The following is a 27,234-nucleotide window of genomic DNA, read 5'->3' as shown; positions in this document are numbered from 1 at the left end:
GGAAAGAAAGTCCTTTATAATACTAAGTTTGAGTTCTAGTCCCATTCTAAAAACATGGACACTTCCCTAATTTTCCAGATCAAGGTCAAACTGAGCTTCTAATTTGCAATAAACAACATGGACATTACCTGAAACTGGGCGCTTATGCTAGGGGGCTTCTTTTTCTTGTGCAGATGAAGGAGGGACTTAGTGATGCGATCCTGCAGGGTCAGGTTGGTCAGGTGCTTTAAAGACTTTACCTCTAGCAAGTGCTGGGAAAGAAAGGAAAGGAAAGGAAGGAAAGAAAGAAAAAAGAAAGAAAGATCATTATCAAATTATTAGTATAAATATTCTGAATTTTTATAGCTACTTTTCCTCTATTTGAGTATGAATTATCCTTTCTCCAATAAGTTAATTCAATTAAACAAGAATTTCTGCATAATTCCCTGTATTCCCAAGACTGTTATGCAATAATGAGGTATGAAATATAGAGATATGATCTCTATTATTTAGGAGTTAGGATTTATTTGGGAAGACAAGACCAACATAAAACGAAACAATGAAGGAATACAAGATAGTTCTTTGAAACTATACTTTATGCAATACTAGTAAACACCAATTATTTTCACTGGAAAAATGATCTTCAATTTAAAGAAGTTAAAGGTCTCGTGAATCTAAAACTAAACTACTGTTGCTAAAAAGCATTGAAAACTTGGCAAATATAAGAAACAGTGCCTAAGGTAAAAACTGTGGCCATTTATAAAATTTCTTCAAATTGTGCTAGCTCATTCAGAATTCTCTGATAGTACAATTCACAAAATCTCAGAAATGTAAGGGGATGAGGGGTTCATCTCTCTTTCAGAGTTATCTGTTGTCAGTTTTGGTCAACCAAACAATACTTATTAAGATATGTTTTAAGATTCTGTAAACAAGACAACCACAGAAGTGTACTTAAATTACTTGTCTAAACCAGTGAGGCTAATTGTGTGATCATAGAGAATAACCAACAGGCCTAACTAGATCAAATAGAACTTTGCTAGTCATAGATACATCAATTAAATTTATTTTTAGAGTGAAATTGGCTATAATTATCACATTGACATGATATCAATGGATTAAGTTAAAGCATGCTGAATTAAAAAGCAATGGAGTAGGGGCAGCTAGGTGGCGCAGTGGATAAAGCACTGGCCCTGGAGTCAGGAGTACCTGAGTTGAAATCTGGCCTCAGACACTTAACACTTACTAGCTGTGTGACCCTGGGCAAGTCACTTAACCCCAATTGCCTCACTTAAAAACAAAAACAAAAAAAGCAATGGAGTAAAACTTCCCCTTTATTAAGTCAGAGGAATCACTGGATCATAGATTTAGACCCACCCATTTTATAGGTGAGGAAACAGGCTCAGAGCGGAGAGTGACTTGCCCAAATTAAAAAGATAATAAGCAGCAGAGCTAAGGCCAAAATTCAGATTCTCTGACTCTGAACCCAGTGTTCTTTTCACTTCAGAGTGCTGCACACAAATAAATGGTGAATGAATAGTAACACTGCATGAAAGAAAAAAAAATCACAAAGACAAAAATGATAGAGTATCTCAACTGTTTACTTTTGTATTTAATAAAAGGAAAGTGATATTAATTATGCTGTTTATAAATCAAAAAGTTATTTTCAAAGTTAAGATTCTCTTAGGTCATTCACTATGTTCACCTATGATATTTTAACTCCTTTAGCATTGCCCCCCCTTCCATCAACCAATTACAAATAAGTATTTATTATTCACTTCCTATCTACTAGGCACTGTGCTTGTGGGACAGGTGGGGAGGGTAACAATCAGATTTCCCTGCATCAAACCACTCTAGGAGCACTGAAAACTTAAAAGTCCTCAGCTTGACCCTGAGATTCTGGAATAATACAAAATTCAATATCCCAAGAAAGCAGCAGGGGCATCAGCCTTGATCTTCCTTCCTGAAGCATAATAGAGAGTAACCCTAATATCAAGTCTGAAGTCAGGAAGAAGGCTGGAAGAATAATCAAAAGAAAAAAGAATGCCACAATAAAATGCTATTATGGTGGCAGGGACTCCCAAGACACAAAGAAGACAATGACTCCAAAATATCTGTAAACATTACCTGAGATAAAAAACATGGCCTAGGCACAAATTCAAAGATTAAAAGAATTATTATTTTTTTTTAATGGAATGAGTGCTTAATGAGACTTGAAGGGAAATATCTAATGAAATCTCCAACGGATATGGCTTTGGATTTTTGCTGTTTAACATTTTAGTTTTACTTAACATTTTGACTGGATGAAGGTATAGAGATATGTTTATCAAATGTGGGAGAATGAAAAAGATTAGAATGATGGATGAATCTAAGATGAGGTGGGGAAATAAGGGTTAAGTGACTTGCCCAGGGTGACACAGCTAGTAAGTGTCAAGTGTCTGATGCCAAATTTGAACTCAGGTCCTCCTCAATCTAGGGCCAGTGCTTTATACTTTGCTACCTAGCTGCCCGATGATAAAATTTAATGAGGAAAAACAATTTACACTTATATTTTTTAAATCAACTTTATAAATAAGTTCAGCGTGATAAGGCAGCCAACAAAGCTAATATGATATTTGGGACATTAAGAAAAGAGACAGTGAACACAAGTGGAGAAATTATAGTTCTTTCTATTCTGTCCTACTCAGATCACATCTAAAACATCATGTTCACTTTTGGGAGTCAACTTTTTGCGGAGAGAGAGGGGAGAGGAAAATATGTGAGAAGAAGAAGAGAAAATGACTGTCAAAAAAGTCATTAGTAACAATGCAATGACAAAAGTTTACACAAAGTAAGGATGAATTAAGAGGGGCATGAGGTTCAGAACATGGGCTGTGACAATCATGCTGTATGTACTCTGCTCTGATCAAACCATATCTCTAATACTGTTTTCAGTTTTGAGGTCTACAATTTTGGAAAACCATTTAAAGAAGGGAAACATGCCATCCAAGAACTGTTTGATTAAAGAAGCCTCAGGACAGATATGAAGGCTACCTTTCAGTACTAGAAGGGCTAACAAATGGAAGGGAGATAAAACTTGTTCTCCTTGAACCTAGAGGGAGGAACCAGGAGAAACGATGGAAAACTGTAGGAAGGTGGTTTTTCTTTACAACCTAGTAAATACTTCCTAATAAGGCAAAACTAGAAAGGGTTGGCTCAAGAGGAAGTAGGCGATCCCCTCAATTGAGGTCTTCAAGTAAAAGCTATATGGCCACTTGAATACGCTACAATGGGTATTTCTGGCTAGAAATGAGCTGGGCTCAACAAGTCTTTCCATGGCTGACACTGTGTGATATTTACTGAATCAAAGGAAAGTGAAAACATACATGACCAGCCTGTAGCTGGCCTATATAAACTAGAGCAAAGCACTTAGCTTCTTGATGCTCTAGGCAACTCTCTAAGACTGTAAATTGCAGAGAAGCTGGCAGCCTGCCTTAGGAGTTATGAGCTCCAGGACAGTGAAAAACTATAATAAGTCCTAGGAAGAAAATATTTTCCTGGAGATTTGGGGAATCTGTTTAAGGGAGGTTTAAATGGAAAATAAGAAGGAAGTTAAAAGTAAAGTCTCTATATAAATCTGGTAAACCAAATACTGTATGAAGAGCAGCACCTAGGATATAGAAAGAATAGAAATTGAACTGGAGGGTTTGTGGTCAGTAAGGAACATCTTCTGCTGACCACTCAGTGCTGGCTGCCAAAGGGATCAAGAACGTAATCTAAGTACTAACAACAGATATCTTCGTTTCTGTATATGCAAAGAATTTTTCCTCCTGATTTTTAATAACAACAACAAAATTATTACAAGACCTATGTGAAAAGAAACAGTAGTTTATGTATTACTTACCTTTGGAAGAGCAGGTTTAGATTTAAAGTTTTTGTTTCTCCTGAAGACAGAAATTAGAAACAAGAAAAATTATTGGTGGGAGTAGATTTGAAGAGTTCTACATAGACATAAGATGGAGATAAATTTTCTCCCTGGCATTTGCAGAACCAGGTTTTTACTATCTTGGCTTAAATTTTTTTTTTTTAAATCCCACATATAGGCCTGGGAAATATTCCTGCCTTCTTAGGGGGAAGGTCCCATTTTGTCCTATGAGTTTTCATGATCTAATGTTTATTCATGAGAACTTGGAATGTTCCAATGTTTCTAAATTAAAAATTTTCTCATACTTTTACTAGTTCTTTTTCACCTATTCACATTCTTAATGCTATGCTTGATTTAAATTATTAGGTTATTTTTTAAACTATAAGAAATAAATGAGAATGCATGCTCCTCAGCCCTGAAGGCTGTCATATCTAAAGCCAGTGGCCAAAGAACATTTAGGGTTAGAGTTTGGAATGTGTGCAAATCAGGATAGTGCTGGACTAAAAACAAAACTTATATCCTGCTGAGGCAACTGAAACCTAGGAAAGCATGACAGTTGTTCATGTGGCTTAACACAGAATTTCAGAGATCAGAGAGTCCTCAGAGACCAAGCTAATGTTTGATTACTCCTTAGTCATGCTACTGGAGCAAACTAAAGTTTGGTTTTATGATAAAGCTCTGAAGATAGACCTCTGCATATATGGACTTCTCTGAGAGGGAGCTAGGGTCAGATTCTGGTTCATATACCTTAAGACATGCAGAAAGTAGCCCTTTATTTCTTAGCTGGGCACCTGGCAAAGACCCATTCTCCAGGAATATCTAAAACACTTAGCTTGTCTGGCTTTAGCCTTCTACCTATCCCTGCAAGATAACAAAAGAATGAACTGGTTCAACTGTAATTTACTAGCTTCTTGAGTTCACACACGGGAGAAATTATTTTTGAGTTCTTTGACTTCAAATTATTTTTATGGTAATGTAATATCACTGAATTGATTTTCATTCTTTCCATGGTTCAACAGAGAAAAGAAATATCCACCACTTGGGTACTAACATGAGAATGCCATGGGCCCTTTCCAGAAGCTTGCTGTTAGTTGAATTAATAAATATTCCGTCTTTATCCAGTATGGAGCTAGAACTTGACAGTCTGTTCTGCCTGATGCCAGTCCTGCCATTCCAGTCAATGCCAAAGGTATCACTGAAAATATAAGAGAGATTACTTTGTACTTTTAAAAAACCCAAAAGAAAATGACAACAGCTAGTTTTATAAATAACATTTTAATGTTTACGAATCTCATTACATTCAGGATATATCCCACTTTACATCTTCTATCCTTGATTAGGAAAGTAAAACTCTGAACAAAATAGTAAAAATATTCAAATAGACATTATACCAGTAGGACAAAACTTCAACAAAGATTATCAGAGATACTAAGCACCTACACTGTACAAGGCATTGAGCTTGGGGTGCTGTGGGTGAAACAAAAATGAAGGAAAATACATCTTTGTCTTCAGAGTTTATAGTCAACCAGCTGTGACTGAACAGTTATTCTTTTAAATAAGATATTTTTTTTCATGTCCCTTATCCACTCTCTGTATCTCCTATCAAGTTAGAGGCTTAAGGCTGGGAGACCAATTAGGAGGCTACTGCAACAGTCTAGGAAGGGTAATGAAAGCTTGACCTAAGGTGGTGGCTATGAAAATGGAGAGCAGGTGGATATAAGAGACATTAAAAAGGCAGAAATGGCAATCTTTTTTTTTTTTTTTTTTTTTTTTTGCGGGGCAGTGGGGGTTAAGTGACTTGCCTAGGGTCACACAGTTAGTAAGTGTCAAGTGTCTGAGGCTGAATTTGAACTCAGGTACTCCTGAATCCAGGGTTGGTGCTTTATCCACTGCACCACCTAGCTGCCCCCAGAAATAGCAATATTTGGCAACTCATTAGATATATGAAATGAGAGAGAGTAGGAAGTTAAGGATGACAATGAGATAATGAACTTGGGAGAGTAGAAAAATGGTGGTGCCTTGAAAAAAATTAGGAAAATTTGATGGAGAAGAAAGTTTGTGAGTAAAAGTTGAGTTTTCCTGAAAAACAGTATGGCAGAATCTAGGCACAGACCAACATCTCACACCATATAACAAGATACGGTCAAAATAGGTACATGATTTTTACATAAAGGGTGATACCATAAGCAAATTAGGAGAGCAAGGAATAGTTTACCTGTTACATCTATGGAGAAAGGATTTATGAATAAAAAAGAGATAGAGAATACTATGAAATGCAAAATGGGTCATTTTGATTACATTAAATTGAAGTTTTTGCACAAAACCCTGCAATGTAACTAGGATTAGAAGGAAAGCAAAAAGCTTTCCTTCCTAACAATTCTTATAGCCAAGCTTCTAATAAAGGCCTCATTTCTCAAATATATAGAGAACTGAGTCAAATTTATACGAATATAAGTCATTCTCCAACTGATAAATGGTCAAAGGATAGAACAGGCATTTTTCAGATGAAGAAATTAAAGTTATCAATAGTCATAAGAAAAAAAATGCTCTAAATCACTATCTGAGGTACCACCTCACACCTATCAGATTGCCTACTATGACAGAAAAGGAAAATGATAAATGTTGGAGAAGATATGGGGAAAACTGGGACACCAACACTAATTGGTGGTGTTTTGAACTGATCCCACCATTCTGAAGAGCAATTTGGAACTATGCCCAAAAAGCTATAAATTTGTGTGTATCCTTTCAGCCAGCAATACCACTACTAGATCTATGTCCCAAAGAGATCAAAAAAAGGAGAAAGGACCTACATGTACAAGAACATTTATAGTAGCTCTTTTTTTGTGGTGGCAAAGAATTAGACATTGAGGGAATGACCATTAACTGTGAAATGGCTGAACAAGTTGTGGTATATGAATGTAATGGAATACTATAGTGCTATAAGAAATGATGAGCAGGATGCTTTCAGAAAAACCTGGAAAGACTTACATAAGCTGATGCTGAGTGAAGTAAGAAGAACCAGGAGAATACTCTACACAGTAAGAGCAACACTGTGAGATGATCAACTATGATAGACTTAGCTCTTCTCAGAAATACAATCATCCAAGAAAATTCCAAAACACTCAGGATGGAAAATGCTCTCCACATTCAGAAAAAGAACTATGCAGATTGAAGCATACTATTTTCACTTTCTGCTTTTTCTTTCTTGTGGATTTTCCCTTTTGTTCTGATTCTCTTTCACAACATGACTAATTCGGAAATATGTTTAATATGATAGCACATGTGTATAACCTATATGAGATTGCTTCCTGTCTTGGAGAAGGGGAAGGAGAAGGAGAAAAATTTGGAACTCAAAATCTTATAAAAAATGAATGTGAAAAACTCTCTTTACATGTAATTGGGAAAATACTATTTACCAAAAAAGATAAGTTGAGTTTTCTACCAGTGATCATTTTAGGCATTCATATTCACACTGTGGCGTACTGGAGTACAATCAAGTTCTAGTTATCTGGGTGTATCTAGTTCCACCTATTCCGATAATTGTGTGATTTTGTACAAATCACTTCACCTCTGCTGGTTTCAATTTCCTTACATGTAAAATAAAGGGGATAAACTAGATTATTTGAACATCCCCATCTAGCTTTAAATGTAATCACTAAATGATTTTACTCCTAAGCATTAGAGAGAGTAGAACTTTTAGTAAAAATAAAAGGAAAGAGTAAAGTATAAGCAAGAAAGTAATGTAATTCTAAGAGAAAATACAAGTGTGTTGAGTACCAGGAGCTAGGGTTTTCCTTTTCTCTTTTTCAACTGTTAATGCTTAGATAGACATTTATTTATTATAATGACTCAATATAGCAATGAAAGAAAACTTTCTCTATTAGGAAACCTGTAACTAAATTTTAATGATAGAGATGATCACTATGAGGCTTAAAGTTTTAGTTGTTGGATGTTTTAATGTTTAATGCTAATATATAAACTTATTGGGGGGGTCATCTAAAATAAAAAGACAGGGTTTTTTTTTTTGCTTTTCAAGTGGCACATATATTCAAAAACTGTTCATCTGAAAGCTGAATGCGCTTACTTCCAAAATTTTGAGTTATTATGTTGGCTTCTCAGCACTTGCCTCAGTGAGTTATTTAAATAAATCTGAGGTTAAGCTTTGGTTTTTCAGATTTCTTTTATTTTTCAGATGCAAAGAAAGGTGTTCAGAGTGGCTTGTTTTGAGCCAAGCCACAGTATTGTGGACCAAATTTTCCATTTAAAAAATACCAACAGATTATCCTTGGCCTTCAAATTTTACAAAGATTAAAAATAAAATTACAAATGGCAGGGAAGGGAAGGGAATAATTATTTATATATTTCCAGCTATGTGCTCAGGGCTTTAAGTATAGTATGTGAATTTTTTTTTTAAATTTTTTTTTTTTAAGTGAGGCAATTGGGGTTAAGTGACTTGCTCAGGGTCACACAGCTAGTACATGTTAAGTGTCTGAGGCCGGATTTGAACTCAGGTACTCCTGAATCCAGGGCCAGTGCTCTATCCACTGTACCACCTAGTTGCCCCATTCCCATTTTATTTTTGAAAGCTATCAGAAATGACAAAAGGAAAAATTCTTGAAAAAAACACCACAAAAACAACTTAGTAGATTTCCCTCCTCACCCCCCCCCAAGAATTATAACTATTTAAATATCAACCCCCCTCCATTTGTTGTTGTTCAATCATTTCAGTCATGCCTGACTCTTTGTGACACCATTTGGGGTTTTCTGGGCAAAGATATTGAAGTGGTTTGCCATTTCCTTCTCCAGTTCACTTTATAGATGAGGAACTGAGGTAAACAAAGTTAAGTGACCTGCCCAGAGTCACACAGGTAGGCAAGTGTCTGAGGCCAGATTTGAACTCAGAAAGATGAGTCTTCCTGACTTCAGGCCCAGCACTCTATCCACTGTGCCACCTAGTCACCCTCCTCATCCAGGATCATTTTTGTGTTTCCTAAAAGGAACAAAAAATCCTTACCGTTGGCTTTTCTCATTAAGAGTGTTCACGCCTTGGAGATCAGAAAGAGGTGTTCTGGGGCTTTTCCTAGTTATACCTAGCAGGTCAAAACAGAAATTTTCAAAATGTTACTGATGTGAAAAAAAACCTCAAATGCATAAAACAATTCTGTTAACTACAAGTCAAATAAATGAAAATTTTCTGTCATGCAAGTCCGAAATGCAAAAACAGTGACCTGAAGACTAATGGCCATTTTTGGCTACTAACTAGGCCAATTAGGCACATTTAACAGCAAATGACTGCATCTATTCTGTGTCTTAATGGCACTGGGTCAAACAGAATATGGGACAGACAGCCTCAAGGCACAAAAGTCTCTTTTTCATTTTCAAAAATCTAGTCAGGAAATTTCCTTGGCAACATCTTATCAATAAACTGAAGATGACTGACATTTACTTTTATATGTGGAAGGGAATTCTGAGATGAAACTAGGAGGCAATTATTTTAACTTAGTTCACAGTTCTTTCTGCCATACCATGTTACCTTTACTTGTATTTCTTTTTCATGTCTTAGTTTAAGGGATTATCATGATTTTAATAAGCCAGTGATCCCTTTCAAATCATGAGACAATGTCATGATTTTACAAAAGTAATGGTTTTACAAAAAATTAACGATTTTATAAAAAAAGCTAGGTGCCAATTCTTATAGCATACAAAAAACCCTGTATAAAGTGGATATAAAATAAAAAGAAATCTTTTCATTATTTTACTTTTCATCTTTTCCTTCATTCCTAAACAGGCATATGCAGCTCTTTTCTTTCCTGTCAGTGTTCAAAAGGATGTTAATAATTGAAGGACAATATAATATCATCAATCCATTTGGAATGATTGAGGAACACTATTTTGATTAGTCATATTGATAGCTGCTTGAATTACTAATTTTCAAAGAGTGTAATACAATAAAGTCAGTCAATAAACATAAGTGCCTACCATATGATAGGCATTGTGCTAAGTGGTGGAGATACAAGGAGTTTACAATCTAATGCGCAAGACAACAAATGAGGATGTACAAACAATCTATATATAGGATAAATAGCAAATAAGTTACGGAGTGAAGGCACTAGAATTAAAAAGAGTTGGGAAAAGTTTCCTATAGAAGATGGGAATTTAATTTGTATTTAAAGGAAGTTAGGGAAGGCAACAGGCAGAAATAAGGAGGGAGAGCATTCCAGGCATGAGGGACAGTCAGAGAAAATGCCTGGAGCAGAGAGATGGAGCATCTTGTTTGTACAAGCACCAGGAGGCCAGCGTCAATGGATTTAAGAGTAAGTGGTGGGGGCAGCTAGGTGGTCCATTGGATAGAGCACTGACCCCGGAGTCAGGAGGATCTGAGTTCAAATCCGGCCTCAGACACTTGATACTTCCTAGCTGTGTGACCTTGGGCAAGTCACTTAACCCTCACAGCCCAATTGCTCCGCCCCCCCACCCCCCAAACAAGAGTAAGTGGTGGGGAATAACATTTAAGAAGACTGGAAAAGTAGAAAGGGGCTAGGTTATGAAGGGCCTTAAATGCCAAACAAGGCATTTTGTATTTGATCTTGGAGGCATTAAGAAGCCAATGGAGTTTGAGGAGGGGGGGGGGGGTGTCTGTGTGACATGACTGGTTCTGAGATTTAGGAAAATCACTTTTGTAGCTGAATGGAAGATAGATTTGGGAGACTTGAGAAAGGGGAAAGACCTGAGGCAGACAAACCCACTGGCAAGTTATTATAATAGTCCTAGTGTGAGGTGAAGGCCTAGCAGGCAGTAGCCTAGGAATGAATGGTCTTAGATTGTAGCAGAAAGAATGTAGAGTAAGGACAAATCAAAGAGGTATCTTCAAGTAAGAAGCCCTTAGCAAAGAATAGTTCATGGGGGCAGCTAGGTGGGACAGTGGATAAAGCACCAGCCCTGGATTCAGGAGGACCTGAGTTCAAATCTGGCCTCAGACACTTGACACTAGCTATGTGAACCTGGGGAAGTCACTTAACCCTCATTGCCCAGCAAAAAAAAAAAAAAAAAGTTCATATTGGCAATAAAAACACAAATTATTTAAAAAAAAATACTGAGACAGTTTCTTTTCTCAAGAAACTCAGGTGCTGTATGTTTTCCTCAGGTAAAGGTGTGGACAGGCGTGGGTGGGGTTCAGGAAGGCCCCACTGTTTACATAATGAGATCTAGCTGATCAGGGTAGTTGGGACCCTGAGTTCATATACCATAAAGCTGACAATCAGCTGATATCTAATTCCAGTGAGCTCTTACCTAAGTTAAAAAAAAAATAACAGAGTTGGAGACTTTATATTTAAAATGAAGTTACATAGGATGTTAAAATTTGACTTATGAACATAAATGGGAAAACTAAGTGTGAAGAATAGATACCAATTTTCATTGTGAAATGCCTAAAAACTGCTGACACAACTTAGTAATAAAAATGTTGCTAATAAAATTATTTGCCAGATTATTTAAATGAAAATAAAATACTTACCTTGATGATTAAAGAATTAAACAATAATACCTGTGACAATCATTTACAAATGTGTCATATAAAACTATAATGGACATATGTATAAGAGAACTTAACATCCTGTATCTGACTTCATATACTATAATAAGGACACTTTGTCAAGTTGCTTACCTTGAAGTGATTGATTTTTATAGAGTAAAATAGAGACAAGAAATTTTTTAAAAGTTTTTGAAATTTCCTGTCCTACTCAACTCTGCTTAGATTATGTCTTCATTAACAAGATACTGAAATTGTAAAATTCTTTCACGTGAGGTTTAAGAAAAATGTATATATACTATTTAAAACACTGAATTTCATGATTAGGAAATTAATGCTCTAATTACTTAAAAACTATTCAGAAAATTGGGCAGATAATAGTGTAATTTCTCCACCATGTAGAAAGTATAGAGGTTGGGAACACAGTTGGTTAATCAAATCAGCCAATGATTGGTACAGACCTTTTATTTTCAGGGTAGTAGGAATTCAGCAATGATAGATAATAGACTAGGCAAAATAATCTGATTTTCATTCAAAATGAGTTTTATCAAGTTACAAAAGAAAGCAATGGAAATGGACACCAGGGGCATTTCTCCACAAACACTTTGCAAATAAAAGAGCATCTGATGTTTAACTAAAAGAGCTGAAGTAATTCTGACATTTTTCCTTGAAACAAAACATTAATGTGACCGAACCGCAATTAATTTCAGTAAGCTTCTAGTTAGATCTCATCATGTTACTTTTAGGCCAATCAAATTGTGATTGTATTTGTCATAAAAATGCAAAGTAGCAATGCTGCTACTTTGAAATAGGCTACTTTGGCAATTTAGTCATAAAATAGCTCCCATAAAAGAATATGAAGAAATTTAGGAGACTAACCTAGAAACAGCCATTCAGGGATTAACATGAAGTATAATGAATAAGATATAGATTATAGGCAAATAGGAGAAACTCAAACATAAAGAACAGGGATATGAAAAATCTGTTCCACATCCATGCTGGCAATTTCTTTTCTTTTTCTTTTTTTTAGTGAGGCAATTGGGGTTAAGTGACTTGCCCAGAGTCACACAGCTAGTGAGTGTTAAGTGTATGAGGCCGGATTTGAACTCAGGTACTCCTGACTCCAGGGCCGGTGCTCTATCCACTGCGCCACCTAGCTGTCCCCATGCTGGCAATTTCTAAAGGAAGAGCTGAAGTCACTTCATGTTAGTGTTTTGAAATTGCTGATAAAAGATACTGGGAGAGTGGGGCAGCCTATTATTGGTAGAACCCTCTCTCCTATGCTTGTGCAGAATGCTGCTGGTTTCCATTTCTTGATGTTTGCATGTCAGAGAAGAAACTGGAATTGGGAGCCTTACTGTACTTCTCCTCCTTGCATCTCTGAAGAATCTCTAAGCTCCTCTGATGGACTGGGTGATGGAGAAAGCTAAAACTATCCACACTTTTCAAAACCGCACATGGCACTGCATCATCATTCCCTTAGGAAGCAAAAGAAAAAAAAATGGAAAGAAAGAAACATTATACAAGCCCACACCAAGAAAGAGTTAAGGCCAATGCTGCCAACCATTTGAGGAACATACAGCTAGATCACTTGGAGAAATAATAGTATTTCTATCTCTGCAGAAATTACACAAATATGTTCAGAGGAATCAAAGGTCCTTTTTGGTTACCTTATTGTGACAGGAATTTCCTTCCCATTAAATGATGATATAATTAAACAACAATATAACTCCAAAGTTAATTTCTATCACTACATATCATTCTGAGTTACAAAAAACCAAATTGGAAAAGCAGAATGAAAAATGTCCCTGCTTTTATTAACCATTTGATGTGAATAAGCACATGGTTGGCAGCACTGCAGAAATGCTTACTAGATCCCAAAGAGAAATATAACTTAATTTACCAAAAGTTAAATGGCTTGGCCATAGATCCCACAGTTAATACACATTTATGATAAATCACACAGGAGGAAAAGAGTAATTGCTTCTAGGACGGTAAAGAAACACAGAATGGAAAAAGAGAAGCATGTATAATTGCTACAGTTGATATACATATATATATATATGTTTACATAAGAAATAAATATATATGTATATAGATTGGCCTAAGCTACTAAAATTGTTAATTTACACCACTTCTGTCAAAAGTTGGATAGAAAATAAAGTGAAACAGAACTGTTAGCTGCATAAGAGGTGCTAGTAATGCCCACTAGGAACTGGATTACAGTATGATACACCAAACCCCAATTTGAACCATGCAAGAAGCATGTTATTCAAGCCAATAAGGAAGAAGATAATTAAATAAGGGGATTCTAGTTAATACAATTCAACAAACATTATTGTGTGCCCACTATATGCCAGGCACACTATTCACAAATATTAACAAGAATTCAATTTTGAGATGTGGGCAAAGGTAAGGAGGGTATTATGGGGTGTTTCCAAGAGAACATCTCTTGGAATTGGACATAATCAAAGATTACACTAAGTAGAACTGTCTTTTTTAACAACCAAATTCTAAAACCTTAACAATCGATGTAAATAAAAAGCCAGTTTTAAGAACACTATCAAGGGGTTCGTCATTGGACTCGTGATCAAGAAATTAAGTTAAAATGACTAAGTTAAAAACTTAGTAATGGCCTTTTATTTATTTAAAGAAGCTAGTTTTCCGACTATGTCAGAATAGGTCTCTGATTATTTTTAAATCCCCAGATATGCAGCATCAGCATTCTAGTTAAGGAAGAACATTGTATTCTAAGAAGGGAAGAACTAGGAAGCTGAATAACATGATCACACTGATGGCAGAAGAACACACTTAGAAATGGCTAAGTACAAGGCACAATTTAAGGCAGCTTTGAAGGAATTTTTTTTTTTAAAGCTTTTAGACAAAGAAACAGCTTTAACCCATTAAATACCATCTCTTCTTATCCCATGTGAGAAACTAGTAGAAAATCCTGAAAATTACATGAAGAGGTTTCATTTACCAGGGCATATGACATAGTAGATCTCCAAAGATACTTTTAAGAAATTCCTGGACTGAGGTTGAATACAACACAAAGTATCTTAATACCCCAAGAAAAACATGGCATCGATTTGAGGGCTAGAGAGTTATGAAACACATTTCCAGGGAAATAGATGAGAAGAAAACACTTAATGGGTTCTAATCCTACCAATACACTGAAACCAAGCAGAGTATCACCAAAACCTATCAGTTATGCTCTTTCGGGTGTCCTAACAAAGGGTCTCTCGTCATAAAAATTTGTTTAGCTTGATAGTTTATATAATGCATATCAGGTTGCATTTATGTATATATTTAAAAAATGTATCAAGAATATTAAAATACATAAATATACATATGTACATAAACATGTGATTTATAAATACACATTAATACATGAAAATTAATGTATTTAAATGCTGAACCAAAATTTCATGGCTAATATTTACTTTTAAAATTGCAAATAAAGCGATTAATTTATTCTATTACCTGGTATCATTATTATTTTCTATACACTCTTATAAACTGTAATAGTGTCACTTGTATATAAGATAAAGTAGCAAATCTGCCTTTATTCTGCTTTTCTAGGGTTCCCTTAATGTTGATCATTTTAATTTTATTTACGAGAACGATGATGACATTAAAAACCCTTCAATATTATTTGTTTCTATTTTGTAAATAAAATTTACAGTTTAGTGTGGTAGTGAGGAGCACTGGGTGAAGAATAGTACCAACGCCCTTGGATAAAGATTACAATTCTACTTGCGGATAACTTAACAATAGGACAGGACATGTGGTTTCATTGGTGTAGGGAATTTCTGGTTGAGGAAGTTTCTACTACCCCCACCCCACCCCCAATCACACCTACTTCGAAGCTCAGTTTTAACACATGGCCAACAGCTCTGATGGTTTAAGTGACTTTCCTAGGGGCCACATAGCATCCATGTATCTGAGGCAGGACATGTACAAAAAGGCTTGCTCTCTAGCTACCATGCCATAATATATCTCTGGATAACTGTGGCTGTTCTCTCTCCATTCATCTTTATCTTTTCTCCACAGTCACAAAACAACATTCTATCATTCTATTCTGACTCAAGCAAGCTACTTCGTTGATTCAACAAGTACTTCTTATATTCAGCCAAATGGTTCAGTCCCTAAATTGGCCAACAGATTCTCCATGCTAGATGATGGGTGTTTTTTCTTCCCGTGATTAGTTTTTGATCAATCATAATCCTATCAGTGAATGCCAGAGTCCACTCATCTTTTTTTGATGTCATACACAGCTTATACTATGTTGGAAGCTTTATTATGTTAATGAATTTCTTTAAAAAATACTAGTGAAGTGAAACTTTTTTTTTTTAGTGAGGCAATTGGGGTTAAGTGACTTGCCCAGGGTCACACAGCTAGTAAGTGTTAAGTGTCTGAGGCCGGATTTGAACTCAGGTACTCCTGACTCCAGGGCCGGTGCTCTATCCACTGCGCCACCTAGCTGCCCCGAAGTGAAACTTTTTATACATAGGTAGTTCCAAATTAATCTATGGGTTGTGACCCAAAAGTTTGCTTATAAGCCAGTTATTTTCGAATTGACAACAGGCTTTCCCACAGAAACAACGTTTTAAAAATAGTGGTTAGGTTCTTTTTAAACAAAATTCTTAAATTCAGCTGAATTGATATACTAATGGTCTAAACTGTAGTCAGAATCACTGAATTTTTTAGATTTGGAAGGGCCCTTAGAAATCATCTCATTTGACTCTTTCATTGTGTAGGTGAAGAAAGAGAGAACCAAAGGCAGTTGAGTGTCTCATTCTGTAAAGCCAGAATTGGAATCTAAGTCAAATGACTCCTAAGCCACTAGAAATAGGAAGTTGTGAAATTCAGAAAAGAGTAAGGGAATTACTTTTCCCTTGCCTGGATACAAGGCCAGCCTCAGATAACATAGTGAAATGGATAAAGTTAGTCTTTGGAAAGCTTTCACTTCCCTTTGCTCCACTCCCACCTCTGAGAACTCTTCTTAAGAGCCTTGAATCTGATGCAGATCTCCACCCAGGCCTATTCAAACCTCTTGCTAAAAAGTGCATCAATCCTATTCCTCAAATAAAATATTTTTTTCTCAGTTTAAGACATATTTAAAATGTCATTTGAACTACTTTTTACCAATATGTGAATGACAATTTATACTCCTAACTCTCACAGAGCTACCTTGTATGTTTAAGAGGGTACTTCAACCCAAATTTAACTTTGAATAGTAGATTTCCCACAATGTAATAAAATGATATGAAAAATTCATAAATTATTGGGAGGGTTTTTTTTGACGGGGGGAGTGATATTCCTTGCCTAAAAGAAATTTCATGAAGAGAAAGAAAAAATTGGATCTTTTAATTTCTTATTCTAATTGTAAATATAAATACCTAAATATAGTATGTTAGAAATATCTAAGAGCTAGGTTTTTCAAGTTTTTCTTTCAGAGAAAAAAATTTCATTTTACATGTAGTAGGCATTTAAATGTTTGACAAATCATTTGGTAAGCTGAATAAAAGATTGCGGCATTAAAGGAAAACTGTAATAGACATTAGATCATAGAGAGCAGACCTCAGAAACACTTAGTTCAAGTCACTCCTTTTTTTTTCAATTAATAAAGTATTTTATTTTTTTCCCGTTACATGTAAAGATAGTTCTCAACTTTTGTTTATACAAGCTTTACAATTTCAGATTTTTCTCCCTCCCTCCTCCCCTAGACAGCAGGTAATCTGATATAGGTTTTATACACACACACACACACACACACACACACACACACAATAACATTAATCCTATTTCTGCATTAGTCATGTTATAAGAGAAAAAATCAGAGCAATGATGAAAAACCTCAAAATAGAAAAAAACAACAGCACCTAAAACAAAAGAAATAGTATGGTTCGTTCAGCATCTATACTCCACTGTTCTTTTTTTCTTCTTGGATTTGGAGATCCTCTTCTGTCATGAGTTCCCTGGAACTCTTCTGTACCATTGCATTGGTGAGAAGAATGTAGTCCATCACAGTAGATCAACACTCAATGTTGATGATACTGTGTACAATGTTCTTCTGGTTCTGCTCATCTCACTCATCATCAGCCCATGCAAGACCCTCCAGGTTTCTCTGAACTCCTCCTGCTCATCGTTTCTTACAGCACAATAGTATTCCATTGTATTCATATACCACAACTTGTCTAGCCATTCCCCAATTGATGGGCACGCCCTCAACTTCCAATTCCTTGCCACCACATAAAGAGCAGCTATAAATATTTTGATACATGTGGGTCTCTTTCCCCTTTCCATGATTTCTTTGGGAAAAAGACCCAAAAGTGGTATTGCTGGGTCAAAGGGTATGCACAGCTTTATCGCCCTTTGGGCATAATTCCAAATTGCTCTCCAGAATGGCTGGATCAGTTCACAGCTCCACCAACAATGAATTAGTGTTCCAATTTTCCCACAGCTTCTCCAACATTTATTATTTTCATTTTTTGTCATTTTAGCCAATCTGATAGGTATCAGGTGGTACCTCAGAGTTGTTTTAATTTGCATCTCTCTAATCATTAGAGATTTAGAGCATTTTTTCATATGGGAATAGATAGATTTGGTTTCTTCATCAGAAAACTGCCTGTTCATATCCTTTGACCATTTCTCATTTGGGGAATGCAAGTCACTCCTTTTAAAGATAAGGAAAATGAGGTTTGAGGGAGTGTAGAAGACTTGTCCAAGGTCCTTCAGTAAAAGGATGTGAACCCAGGCTGCCTGAATCCAAAGTCAATTAGTGCTTCCTACTACTCTATCACACTGGAGTAATGAGATAGTAACTGAGATAGTCTGGCTGTCAGGTGGTATTACAAATATCAAGCCAGATTAGGCACAGGCCTTAACTCAAAGTGATTCTGTTTATCTTTTAGGAACTGCTTTATACATACAAGCATATTAACCAAGTTTAGTAGAGACCTACCAGCCACAATGGCAGGTATACTACTATTTTCATCTTATTACGATTTCAGGACAGTATGAGAACAGCAAAATATTTCTGGCTAACTGCAACAGTGAATGTATCAGAGACAATAAGAGCATAATGACTGATGTCTTGATAGGGTAGTTTGGAAAAAGTATACAAAACACAACTATTTCAATTTCTATTCAGAGATCACAGTAAAATAATTAAAATTTTATTTCATTCTATTTCACTTTTGCAATTAAATCTCATGTTGATTCTTGCCTAAAGGTTAGGTTAAATAATTAATTAATGACATTAAATTCCTTAACTTTTATCACAAATGATCAAAAAACCATTTTATTTTTGTTTTACCAAAACCAGTTTCACTAGTTGCTCATGGCTCCTGGGGTTATCATAATGGTCAATTAATATGTAACGGATTAGAACATCTCAACATGGGTCTATAAAAATGAGTCTAGATTAAAAATGAAGCAAAGTAGGATTCTAATATCTATTACTTACCAATTTTCTTTTGAACATATCTCTTCCCAGCCTCCCTGAATGCAACCAGGGCTCTGAAAAAAGCTCGAAGAACTGCCCAGCGAAAAACAGCCACTGGGTCAATTCCTATCATTCCACAAATAAAGGCATTCTTGCTACTTCGTAGAAGAGCAACAATATCTGGACGCATGTGGTCTGTATTTTTCTCCCGGAAATCCTAATGGAAGAAAAAGAGCTAAGGTAATATTTCGAAACCTTTATGATAACCAATCTATCAATCAAGTAATAGATACTGATAAAACAACTCATGTGAGCCAGGCATTTTGTTGGGTCCTGGGAAAATAAGGACAAATTAAAACAATCCCTATATTCTATCAGGAAGCCAACAGAAGCACACAAAAATTCAAGGCTAGTAAATATAAGTAGGGGGGAGGGACCCCTCTAGCAATTACAGAGTTCAAAATATGCTTCAATCTGAGTCCATTATTTCTCTCTCTGGAAGTGGAGAACATGTTTTATCATAAGTCCTTTGGAATTGTGGTTGGCCATCATGTTGGTCAGTTCCTGAGTCTTCAGATATGCCATCAGTTTCCAATTCTTTGTTATCAACAAAGAGTTGCTATAAATATTTTTGTATGTATGGGTCCTTTACCTCTTTCTTTGATCTCTATGAGATACAGACCAGTATCTATGGGCTACTGTATATATACAATTTAATAGCTTTTGGGGGACAACTGCAACTTACATTCCAGAATGGTTCACAGCTCTACCAATAGTACATTAAAGAACCTGTTTTCAGGGCAGCTAGGTGGCACAGTGGACAGAGCACTGGCCCTGGATTCAGGAGGACCTGAGTTAAAATCCAGCCTCAGACACTTGACACTAGCTGTGTGACCCTGGGCAAGTCACTTAAGCCCAACTGCCTCACAAAAAAAAAAAAAAAAGAACCTGTTTTCCCAAATCTCCTCCAGTATTTTTCACTTTTCTTTTTTATCAACTTTGCCAACCTGATGGATGTGGAAGAAAGTAGACAACTTGAAAAATGAGTCTGGTTTACAAAGAGTAGAAAAATGGCTCAAAACTTAAGTGGATGGTAAAGTCTATTGTTCAGTTGTTTACAGTCATGTTCAACTCTTTGTGAGACCATTTAGGGTTTTCTTGGCAAAGATACTGGAGTGGCTTGCCTTTCCTTCTCCATGCACAATTCTATAGCCCTTTGGGCATAGTTCCAAACTGCTCCCCAGAATGGTCGAATCTTTTCACAATTCCACTAATAGTGGATTAGTATTCCAGTTTTCCCACATCCCCTCCAACATCCAATATTTTCCTTTTTTGTTATATTTTGCCACTCTAATAGTTGACCTACTTTCTAAATATATTTTTGATATCAGATATCTTATATTTTATTTTTTCAATCTTCTAATTTGCTTCTACTGTTTCTTGCTGTATCATAAAGTCATTGATTTCCATTTGGCCTAACCCAGTTTTCATGGAGTCTGTTACTAGAGTAAAGTATACCACTCTGTCCTTTAAGTTATTTATTCCAATTTCCTATGCTTTCCTCCAGAGTTTTTATTTCATGGTTTTTTTTATTCCATGCTTTATTTCCTTTAGGTATTCTTGTAGGTCTTGTAGACCATTATTTCCCTTGAGTCTCTGCTTGTAGTTGTCATGGACTTACTCTCCCATTTGCAGGTCATCAATTCTGATAAAGGTAATTGTCTTCTTTCAGTCTCCTCATTTCTCCAGCTTCTGAATTTGGGTTTTGTGTTAAGTTTAGGCTCTGCTCCTTTTGGTAAAGGTTGCCCTTGCTTGGTCCCTTCTGGGGTGACCTTGGTTCATTACATGACCTCCTCCTCCTCGAGGGGGGCTGTGTCCCTGTGGATCTCAGGGGTTCCGCATGCCAGATAGTCAGGGCCCTCTATGATATCTTAAGACAGGGTGCTGGGTACTTAGGAAGCTGGTCTTTTCTGCTATTAATTGTGTTCCCATGTTACTGCTGCATCCACATTGGTTCATTCTGTTCACTGAAGCTTACAAGGACTTAACTGTGGGTTTATAATTATGGTGGAACTTCTTCAGGGAGTCCTCCCCTTTTTCTGCCTACTGATAGAGAGCCCTGCAAAACTACCCTTGTCTCTTAAACTTCTCTGATAATACACAGAAGAAACGGGCATGTTTTCCTGAACTAGTACTGGCTTTGCTAGTAATCCCATTTCCTACTACCCTTGGACTGCAATTCTGGGGTTCAATATGTAATTTATTGTAGTTTCTTACTGAATTTCTTAATTCCATCTGTCATGAATCTCAGACTTTTTTCCTAGAGTAAATGTGGGGGAGCTGGGCAGCCCACCTTACCATTCAGGAAGCCATCATGCCCAGTAGTTCTCTCTTTGCAAGTTAAGGCAACAAGCATTTATTTATTAAGAACTCACAGGGGCAGCTAGGTGGCGCAATGGATAGAGCACCAGCCCTGGAGTCAGGAGGACCTGAGTTCAAATCCAGCCTCAGACACTTAACACTTACTAGCTGTGTGACCCTGGGCAAGTCACTTAGCCCCCATTGCCCTGGGGAAAAAAAAAAAAAAAGGGAAATGAATGATAAGACAAGGTGGAAAAGGACTCAAGAACAGAGGAAAGTAAAAAGTGGAAATATCTAAGAAGGAGGAAAATCAAACCAGTGTAAGGGTAATGGCCTGAGAAAATACCCAGGTCTTGATCAGGGAAAAGAATAGGTTTAGGAGAGAAGAACACACTAGTTAGGAATGGTGAGATCTTGTACGTGATTACTCTGACCTATTACTTAGGAGGAATAAAGGAGTAGGTGAAGGGATTGAAGGAGGTTGAATAACTGGGAAGTTGGGGAGTTTGTGGGAATGAATATTAAATATTAAACATGAATATTAAAATCCTCTAGTAAAACTGTGGGAGTTGAAAGTTGAAAGTTGAAAGGATAGGAAAATGTAAAGCAGGTGCTGAACTCTATGAGAAAAGGGATAATTGTATTACAGATATCAGAATCTTGATTGGGTGGAAAATTTTGATTGTGTGGAACTCAAAGGAGAAAAGGGGTAAAGGGAGAGTCTAGAAGAGACACTAGGGAACAAGGAATATGATTCTTCTTGAAGTATGTCAAGTACTGAGGGCACCACCATCTTTCCAGTTACCCAGGCTTGCAACCTAGCTGTCACTGGGACTCCTCAATCTTTCTCACCCCCCATATCCAATATACTGCCAAGTTCTGTCTATTTTACCTCATAACATCTCTCCCTTAATGCCCCTTTCACTCCTTTGACATTGCTGCCACCCTGGTGCAAGACTCTGATCATATCACACCTGGACTATTGCAATATCCTTCCTGGTTAAGTCTGCCTGCCAAAAGTCTCTTGTCACTCAACTATCCAAAGTGATCTATGTAAAGCACCAGGTAAGATTGTTACCCAACTACTGCATAAATTCCAGTGGCTTCCCCTCACTTCTAAGAACAAATATATAACATTCTTTGTTTGGCATTTAAAGTCCTTTGTTACCTGCTCTCCCTCCTACCTTTCCAGTCTTCTTTCCCCTTATACTATTCTCCCCCCCACCCCGGCCTATTCTGAGAACCAAGGACACTAGCCTTGTTGAATTTCCATTTCCCAACTCAAGGCATTTTCACTGGCTCTCTTCATTTCTGTCTCTTAGCATCCTTCAAATCCCAGCTAAAACCCCACCTTCTACAGAAAGCCAATTTCCCTTGATCCTATTGATTATTTTTAATTTATCCTGTATGTAGCTTGTTTGTACATAGTTTTTTCCACGTTTCTTCCCCATTAGCCCATGAGTTTCTTGAAAGCATAACCTGTGCTTTTCTTTGCATTGCCATCACCTAGCACAGTACCTGCACACAGTGAACACTTAATGAATGTTTATTGACTGCTTAGAGGAGATAGCCAAAGACTTAGTTTTCATCAAAGGAGAGCCAGGCATCAATGAGGGCTGATGTAAGAAATTTGTTCACTATGGAAATGGGCACAGCAGAAAAGGTTGGCAGACATAGGTGTGATAGTGTTAGGGGATATGGAATGAGAACAGGAGGAGAAGCCTTAAGATATTTTTCTCCTAAATGCCTTGTGAGTGATTAGTACATGGAAAGAGAGAGAACAAAAAAGCTATAGGTATACTACTTTACGGCAGATGGAGATTGTGAGGCATTGTGCAGCTCATGGTCTCTAAGAGAGGCTGCAAAGAGAAGGGGCAGGCCAGTGATCACAAGCTGGCCCTGGGTTTGAATTTGGTCCAGGTCTGGCAAGGGAGGGTAACACATACACTACTTACTTCACAGTGTCCTTCTGATGAGCACACTTTGCAAACCCTAAAGTATTACAGAATTCTGTTATCATTGATCATAATGAAGGCAGTGGCGCTGTTCAAAGACTAAGTTCTCCTCCAGGTGACAAAAACTGTTAAGGTGGGTTCATGGCTGAGTCATTAAGCATCATTTCCAAATCAGGTAGTTAGTATTTCCTCTGGTGGGCAGGTTAGCCCTTTAGCCTACTAACATGCCAGGCTCTAGAGTAGGTGTCTGCTAGAGTAGTAGCTGAATATACAATCAGTACAAATAAAGCCTAATTTTTATACCTTTAACATGAACAACACTGGATGATTAGTGTATTGTCATCATTATACTCGGACTGTAGAATGCTCAATCCCCCCCAAAAGCTGAAATGATGTATATCATACTGTCCTTATTAAGGCTGGCAAAATAGATTTCATATTCAAATCTGCTTATTAACCACTCACCATAAAAACACATATCCCCTGAACCCACAGAGTGCATCAATGTGTTTTATTCCCAGTAGTATTATCTTCTATTTCTATATCACAGCCACTTTCCCTTAATATAACATTTTCTACTTTCAACTGAAGGCTGGTGTATATGTGGAGTCTATCCACACTTCTCCACAATGGAAAACTTGGAAAAAAATTTTTTAATTATGAAAAATCAACATACAGAGGCCTGGCTCATTTTAAAGGCAGGAATAAGCCTTGAGATCTGTAAGGGGCTAAAATTCTAGCTATAATGTCTAAAATATCTAATGAGTGGTCGCCAATAAAGTATAAGCTTTAGCAAGAGTTTAGACTTTTAAGCATTTATTAAGGAGAATAAGACTTTGGTGAAGAGAGAGAGAGAGAAAAAGGCCTAGATTCTGCTATCTATCTCGGGGAGCCCGCATCTCCTGCTCCGCTCCCCCGAGGTCCTCGTGAAAGAGAGTGAGAGAGTGAGTCTCACCCCTTCTTTGTCCCACAAGTCTCCTGTGGAACCGGAAACATCCCATTCACATGCACACACATCTCCAAGCTAATTGGCTGGTAGCTTTGACAGACATTACCCACAAGCAAACGTCACTTCCTGACGCCAAGGAACTGACCACACGGCTTGCCCTCAGACGCCTTCTCCTCATGGTGGAGCTTTCCTACAGTAACTCTCCAGCAGGTGGTGTCACTCCAATTATTACAGATCTTTACCAATCTTAAACTTGTTGACATTTCATTTTGTTGAAAAGGTGTGGAAATCAGCTAGCTCTTTTCCAAATGTTTTTAAGGTGGGAATTCATCTCATGAAGACCCAGGAGAAGACAATGTGTATAAGTATGAGTACATCAGTGCACCCATGACCTTGCTCCTTTGAAAATTCTCTAAAAGTAGTTACAAACTTTAAGTAGACTGAGGTAGCAGGGTCACTAACTTCAAGAAAAAAAAACCCAAAAACTGGTCAGACTAACTCACCAAACCTCTCTCTTTTGGTTGTTGTTGGTGGGGGGGTTTTTTTGACCTAACATGCTGGGTGTGAGACTGATCTCAGAGAACATGCAGGATTTCAGGGAAACCTGGTAGTGGGACAGTATTTAAGGTATTTAAGGGGCATTTGTGTCAAACTCCCCTCTTGCACTTCAGGACTTAAAAAAAATTGGGCTTTTGTTTTAGGAGATAGTTTGAAGTCATTAAAAGCAATGAGCAATTTCCTAAAGGCAGAAATACAGGAAAAAATGTGGGAAAGGAAAGACATCTTGGTATTTAAGGAGCATTTGTGTCAAACTCCCCTCTTGCACTTTTCTGGAGAAAAGAGATCTGACTGACAATATCAGCTTTGTCTACACAGGTGAAAAGCACCTAAAATCAAAGAGAATTAATACAGAAGTTTAGTGATCAAATGTCATCATATTGATTCCAGCCATACTTTTTTTTTTTTTTGGCGGGGCAATTGGGGGTTAAGTGACTTGCCCAGAGTCACACAGCTAGTAAGTGTCAAGTGTCTGAAGCCGGATTTGAACTCAGGTCCTCCTGAATCCAGGGCCAGTGCTTTATCCACTGCGCCACCTAGCTGCTCCCCAGCCATATTCTTTTGAAAAGTGTTTCTAAATAATGACTAAGGAGTCAGCTAGAAGTACAAACAATGAATTGATTACTGACCTTAACGCCGTATTTCACTTTTCCAGCATAATGCTTTATGATAAAGGCAGGCTCCATCACTGCTGGAAATTCAATATAAGAGTTTCCTTCATGCTGGCGCTTAAACTTGTCCAAGAGTGTCTGGTTTGTAGCTTGTGGAAAACTGAAGACAAAAAGAGAAGATTGAAAGCAGCTATTAAATCAGGATTTAAAAGTTTTATGATGATACCTTACTTACACATGCAAGTTGTGTTTTTTGCTTAGTTGTTTTTCAGTCATTACCAGCTATTTATGAGCCGTTTGAAGTTTTCTTGGTAGAGATCCTGGAGTGGTTTGCTATTTCCATCTCCAGCTCATTTCCCAGATGAGGAAACTGAAGCAAACAGGGTTAAGTATCTTGTCCAGGATCATACAGCAAATAAGTGCCTGAAGCTAGATTTGAACTCAGGAAGATGGGTCTTCCTGACTCCAGGCCCGGTGCTCTATCTAATGCAGCATGTAGCTGTAATACTTGATATCTTACAAATCATTATCATAGACATCATCTTATTTGATCCTATTTGACTCCCACAACGATCCTTTCAAGTATATATACAAATGGTATTACCCTGACCTTAAAAACATGGGAAGAAAACATGGTTAATGAAGATTGTGATTTACCCAGAATCACACTGTTACTAAGAAGAGATGAAAGGACTTAAAAAGATGGTTTTTTGTTTTAGGAGGTAGTTTGAAGTCATTAAAAGCAATGAGCAACTTCCTAAAGGCAGTCTACTACTTCCCTTCTGCTATTCAATTCTAGGCTCACTTAGATAACTGGCAAACACTTGAGAAAAACTAAGCATCTTGTTGAGGCTCTGAAATACTGTGAAGCTAGATGAAAACAGTATGCAGCCCACAAAAGGGAGCATCAGGATGCCTACATCACCTATAGATAATCTCTCCTTTAAACTCAGAGCTGCATATCTTCCATGAAGGGTGCAAATGCCTCTGGTGAATATATGTATCTGTTTTATGATCTGGTTAATACAAATAAGATAGCCGAATAAATTTATCTTTGCTACTTTGTTTTGATTTTTATATATGGGAAATACCTTGTTGAAATAAAGCCTTAAAAAGAGTGTTCTAGGGGCAGCTAGGTGGCGCAGTGGATAGAGCACCGGCCCTGGAGTCAGGAGGACCTGAGTTCAAATCCGGCTTCAGACACTTAACACTTACTAGCTGTGTGACCCTGGGCAAGTCACTTAACCCCAATTGCCTCACTAAAACAAAAACCAAAAACCAAAACAGTGTTCTAGGGGCGGCTAGGTGGCGCAGTGGATAAAGCACTGGCCCTGAAGTCAGGAGTACCTGAGTTCAAATCCGGCCTCAGACACTTAACACTTACTAGCTGTGTGACCCTGGGCAAGTCACTTAACCCCAATTGCCTCACTAAAACAAAAACCAAAAACCAAAACAGTGTTCTAGGGGCGGCTAGGTGGCGCAGTGGATAAAGCACTGGCCCTGAAGTCAGGAGTACCTGAGTTCAAATCCGGCCTCAGACACTTAACACTTACTAGCTGTGTGACCCTGGGCAAGTCACTTAACCCCAAATGCCTCACTAAAAAACAAAAAACACACCAGTGTTCTGTTCTACAGAATTTTTTTTAATTATTATTATATTAAACTAAGAGGTGCTGTGGAATCTTATATTCTTGGCATTTTAATAAGTCAGTTATGTGACTTTTTGTGTGTGTGTGTGGGGGGGGGGGGTTTTGCAGGCAATGGGGGTTAAGTGACTTGCCCAGGGTCACACAGCTAATAAGTGTCAAGTGTCTGAGGCTGGATTTGAACTCAGGTACTCCTGAATCCAGGGCTGCTGCTTTAACCACTGCGCCATCTAGCTGCCCCCAGTTATGTGACTATTAACGTGAACTCCTATACAATTATCATTTGGGAAAGCCTC

General features: G+C 37.3%; 1 protein-coding gene across 1 annotated transcript in view; it reads right to left on the bottom strand.

Annotated features, from left to right (window-relative positions):
* Window positions 1-27,234, bottom strand: part of MYO9A (myosin IXA) — a 302,278-nt gene that overhangs the window by 88,508 nt on the left and 186,536 nt on the right. Inside the window, exons 13-19 of the mRNA XM_043982938.1 lie at window positions 25,311-25,452; window positions 18,880-19,075; window positions 12,767-12,886; window positions 8,895-8,970; window positions 4,932-5,075; window positions 3,860-3,899; window positions 129-251 (exon numbers count right to left, since the gene is read on the bottom strand). Coding sequence (XP_043838873.1) covers window positions 129-251; window positions 3,860-3,899; window positions 4,932-5,075; window positions 8,895-8,970; window positions 12,767-12,886; window positions 18,880-19,075; window positions 25,311-25,452 — 841 coding nt within the window. The remainder of the gene's footprint in view (window positions 1-128; window positions 252-3,859; window positions 3,900-4,931; window positions 5,076-8,894; window positions 8,971-12,766; window positions 12,887-18,879; window positions 19,076-25,310; window positions 25,453-27,234) is intronic.

This window comes from Dromiciops gliroides, chromosome 2, assembly GCF_019393635.1.
Source record: "Dromiciops gliroides isolate mDroGli1 chromosome 2, mDroGli1.pri, whole genome shotgun sequence".
Taxonomy (NCBI): Eukaryota; Metazoa; Chordata; class Mammalia; order Microbiotheria; family Microbiotheriidae; genus Dromiciops; species Dromiciops gliroides.
Note: the sequence above shows the minus strand (reverse complement) of the source record. Positions and strands in the feature narration are given on the sequence as shown.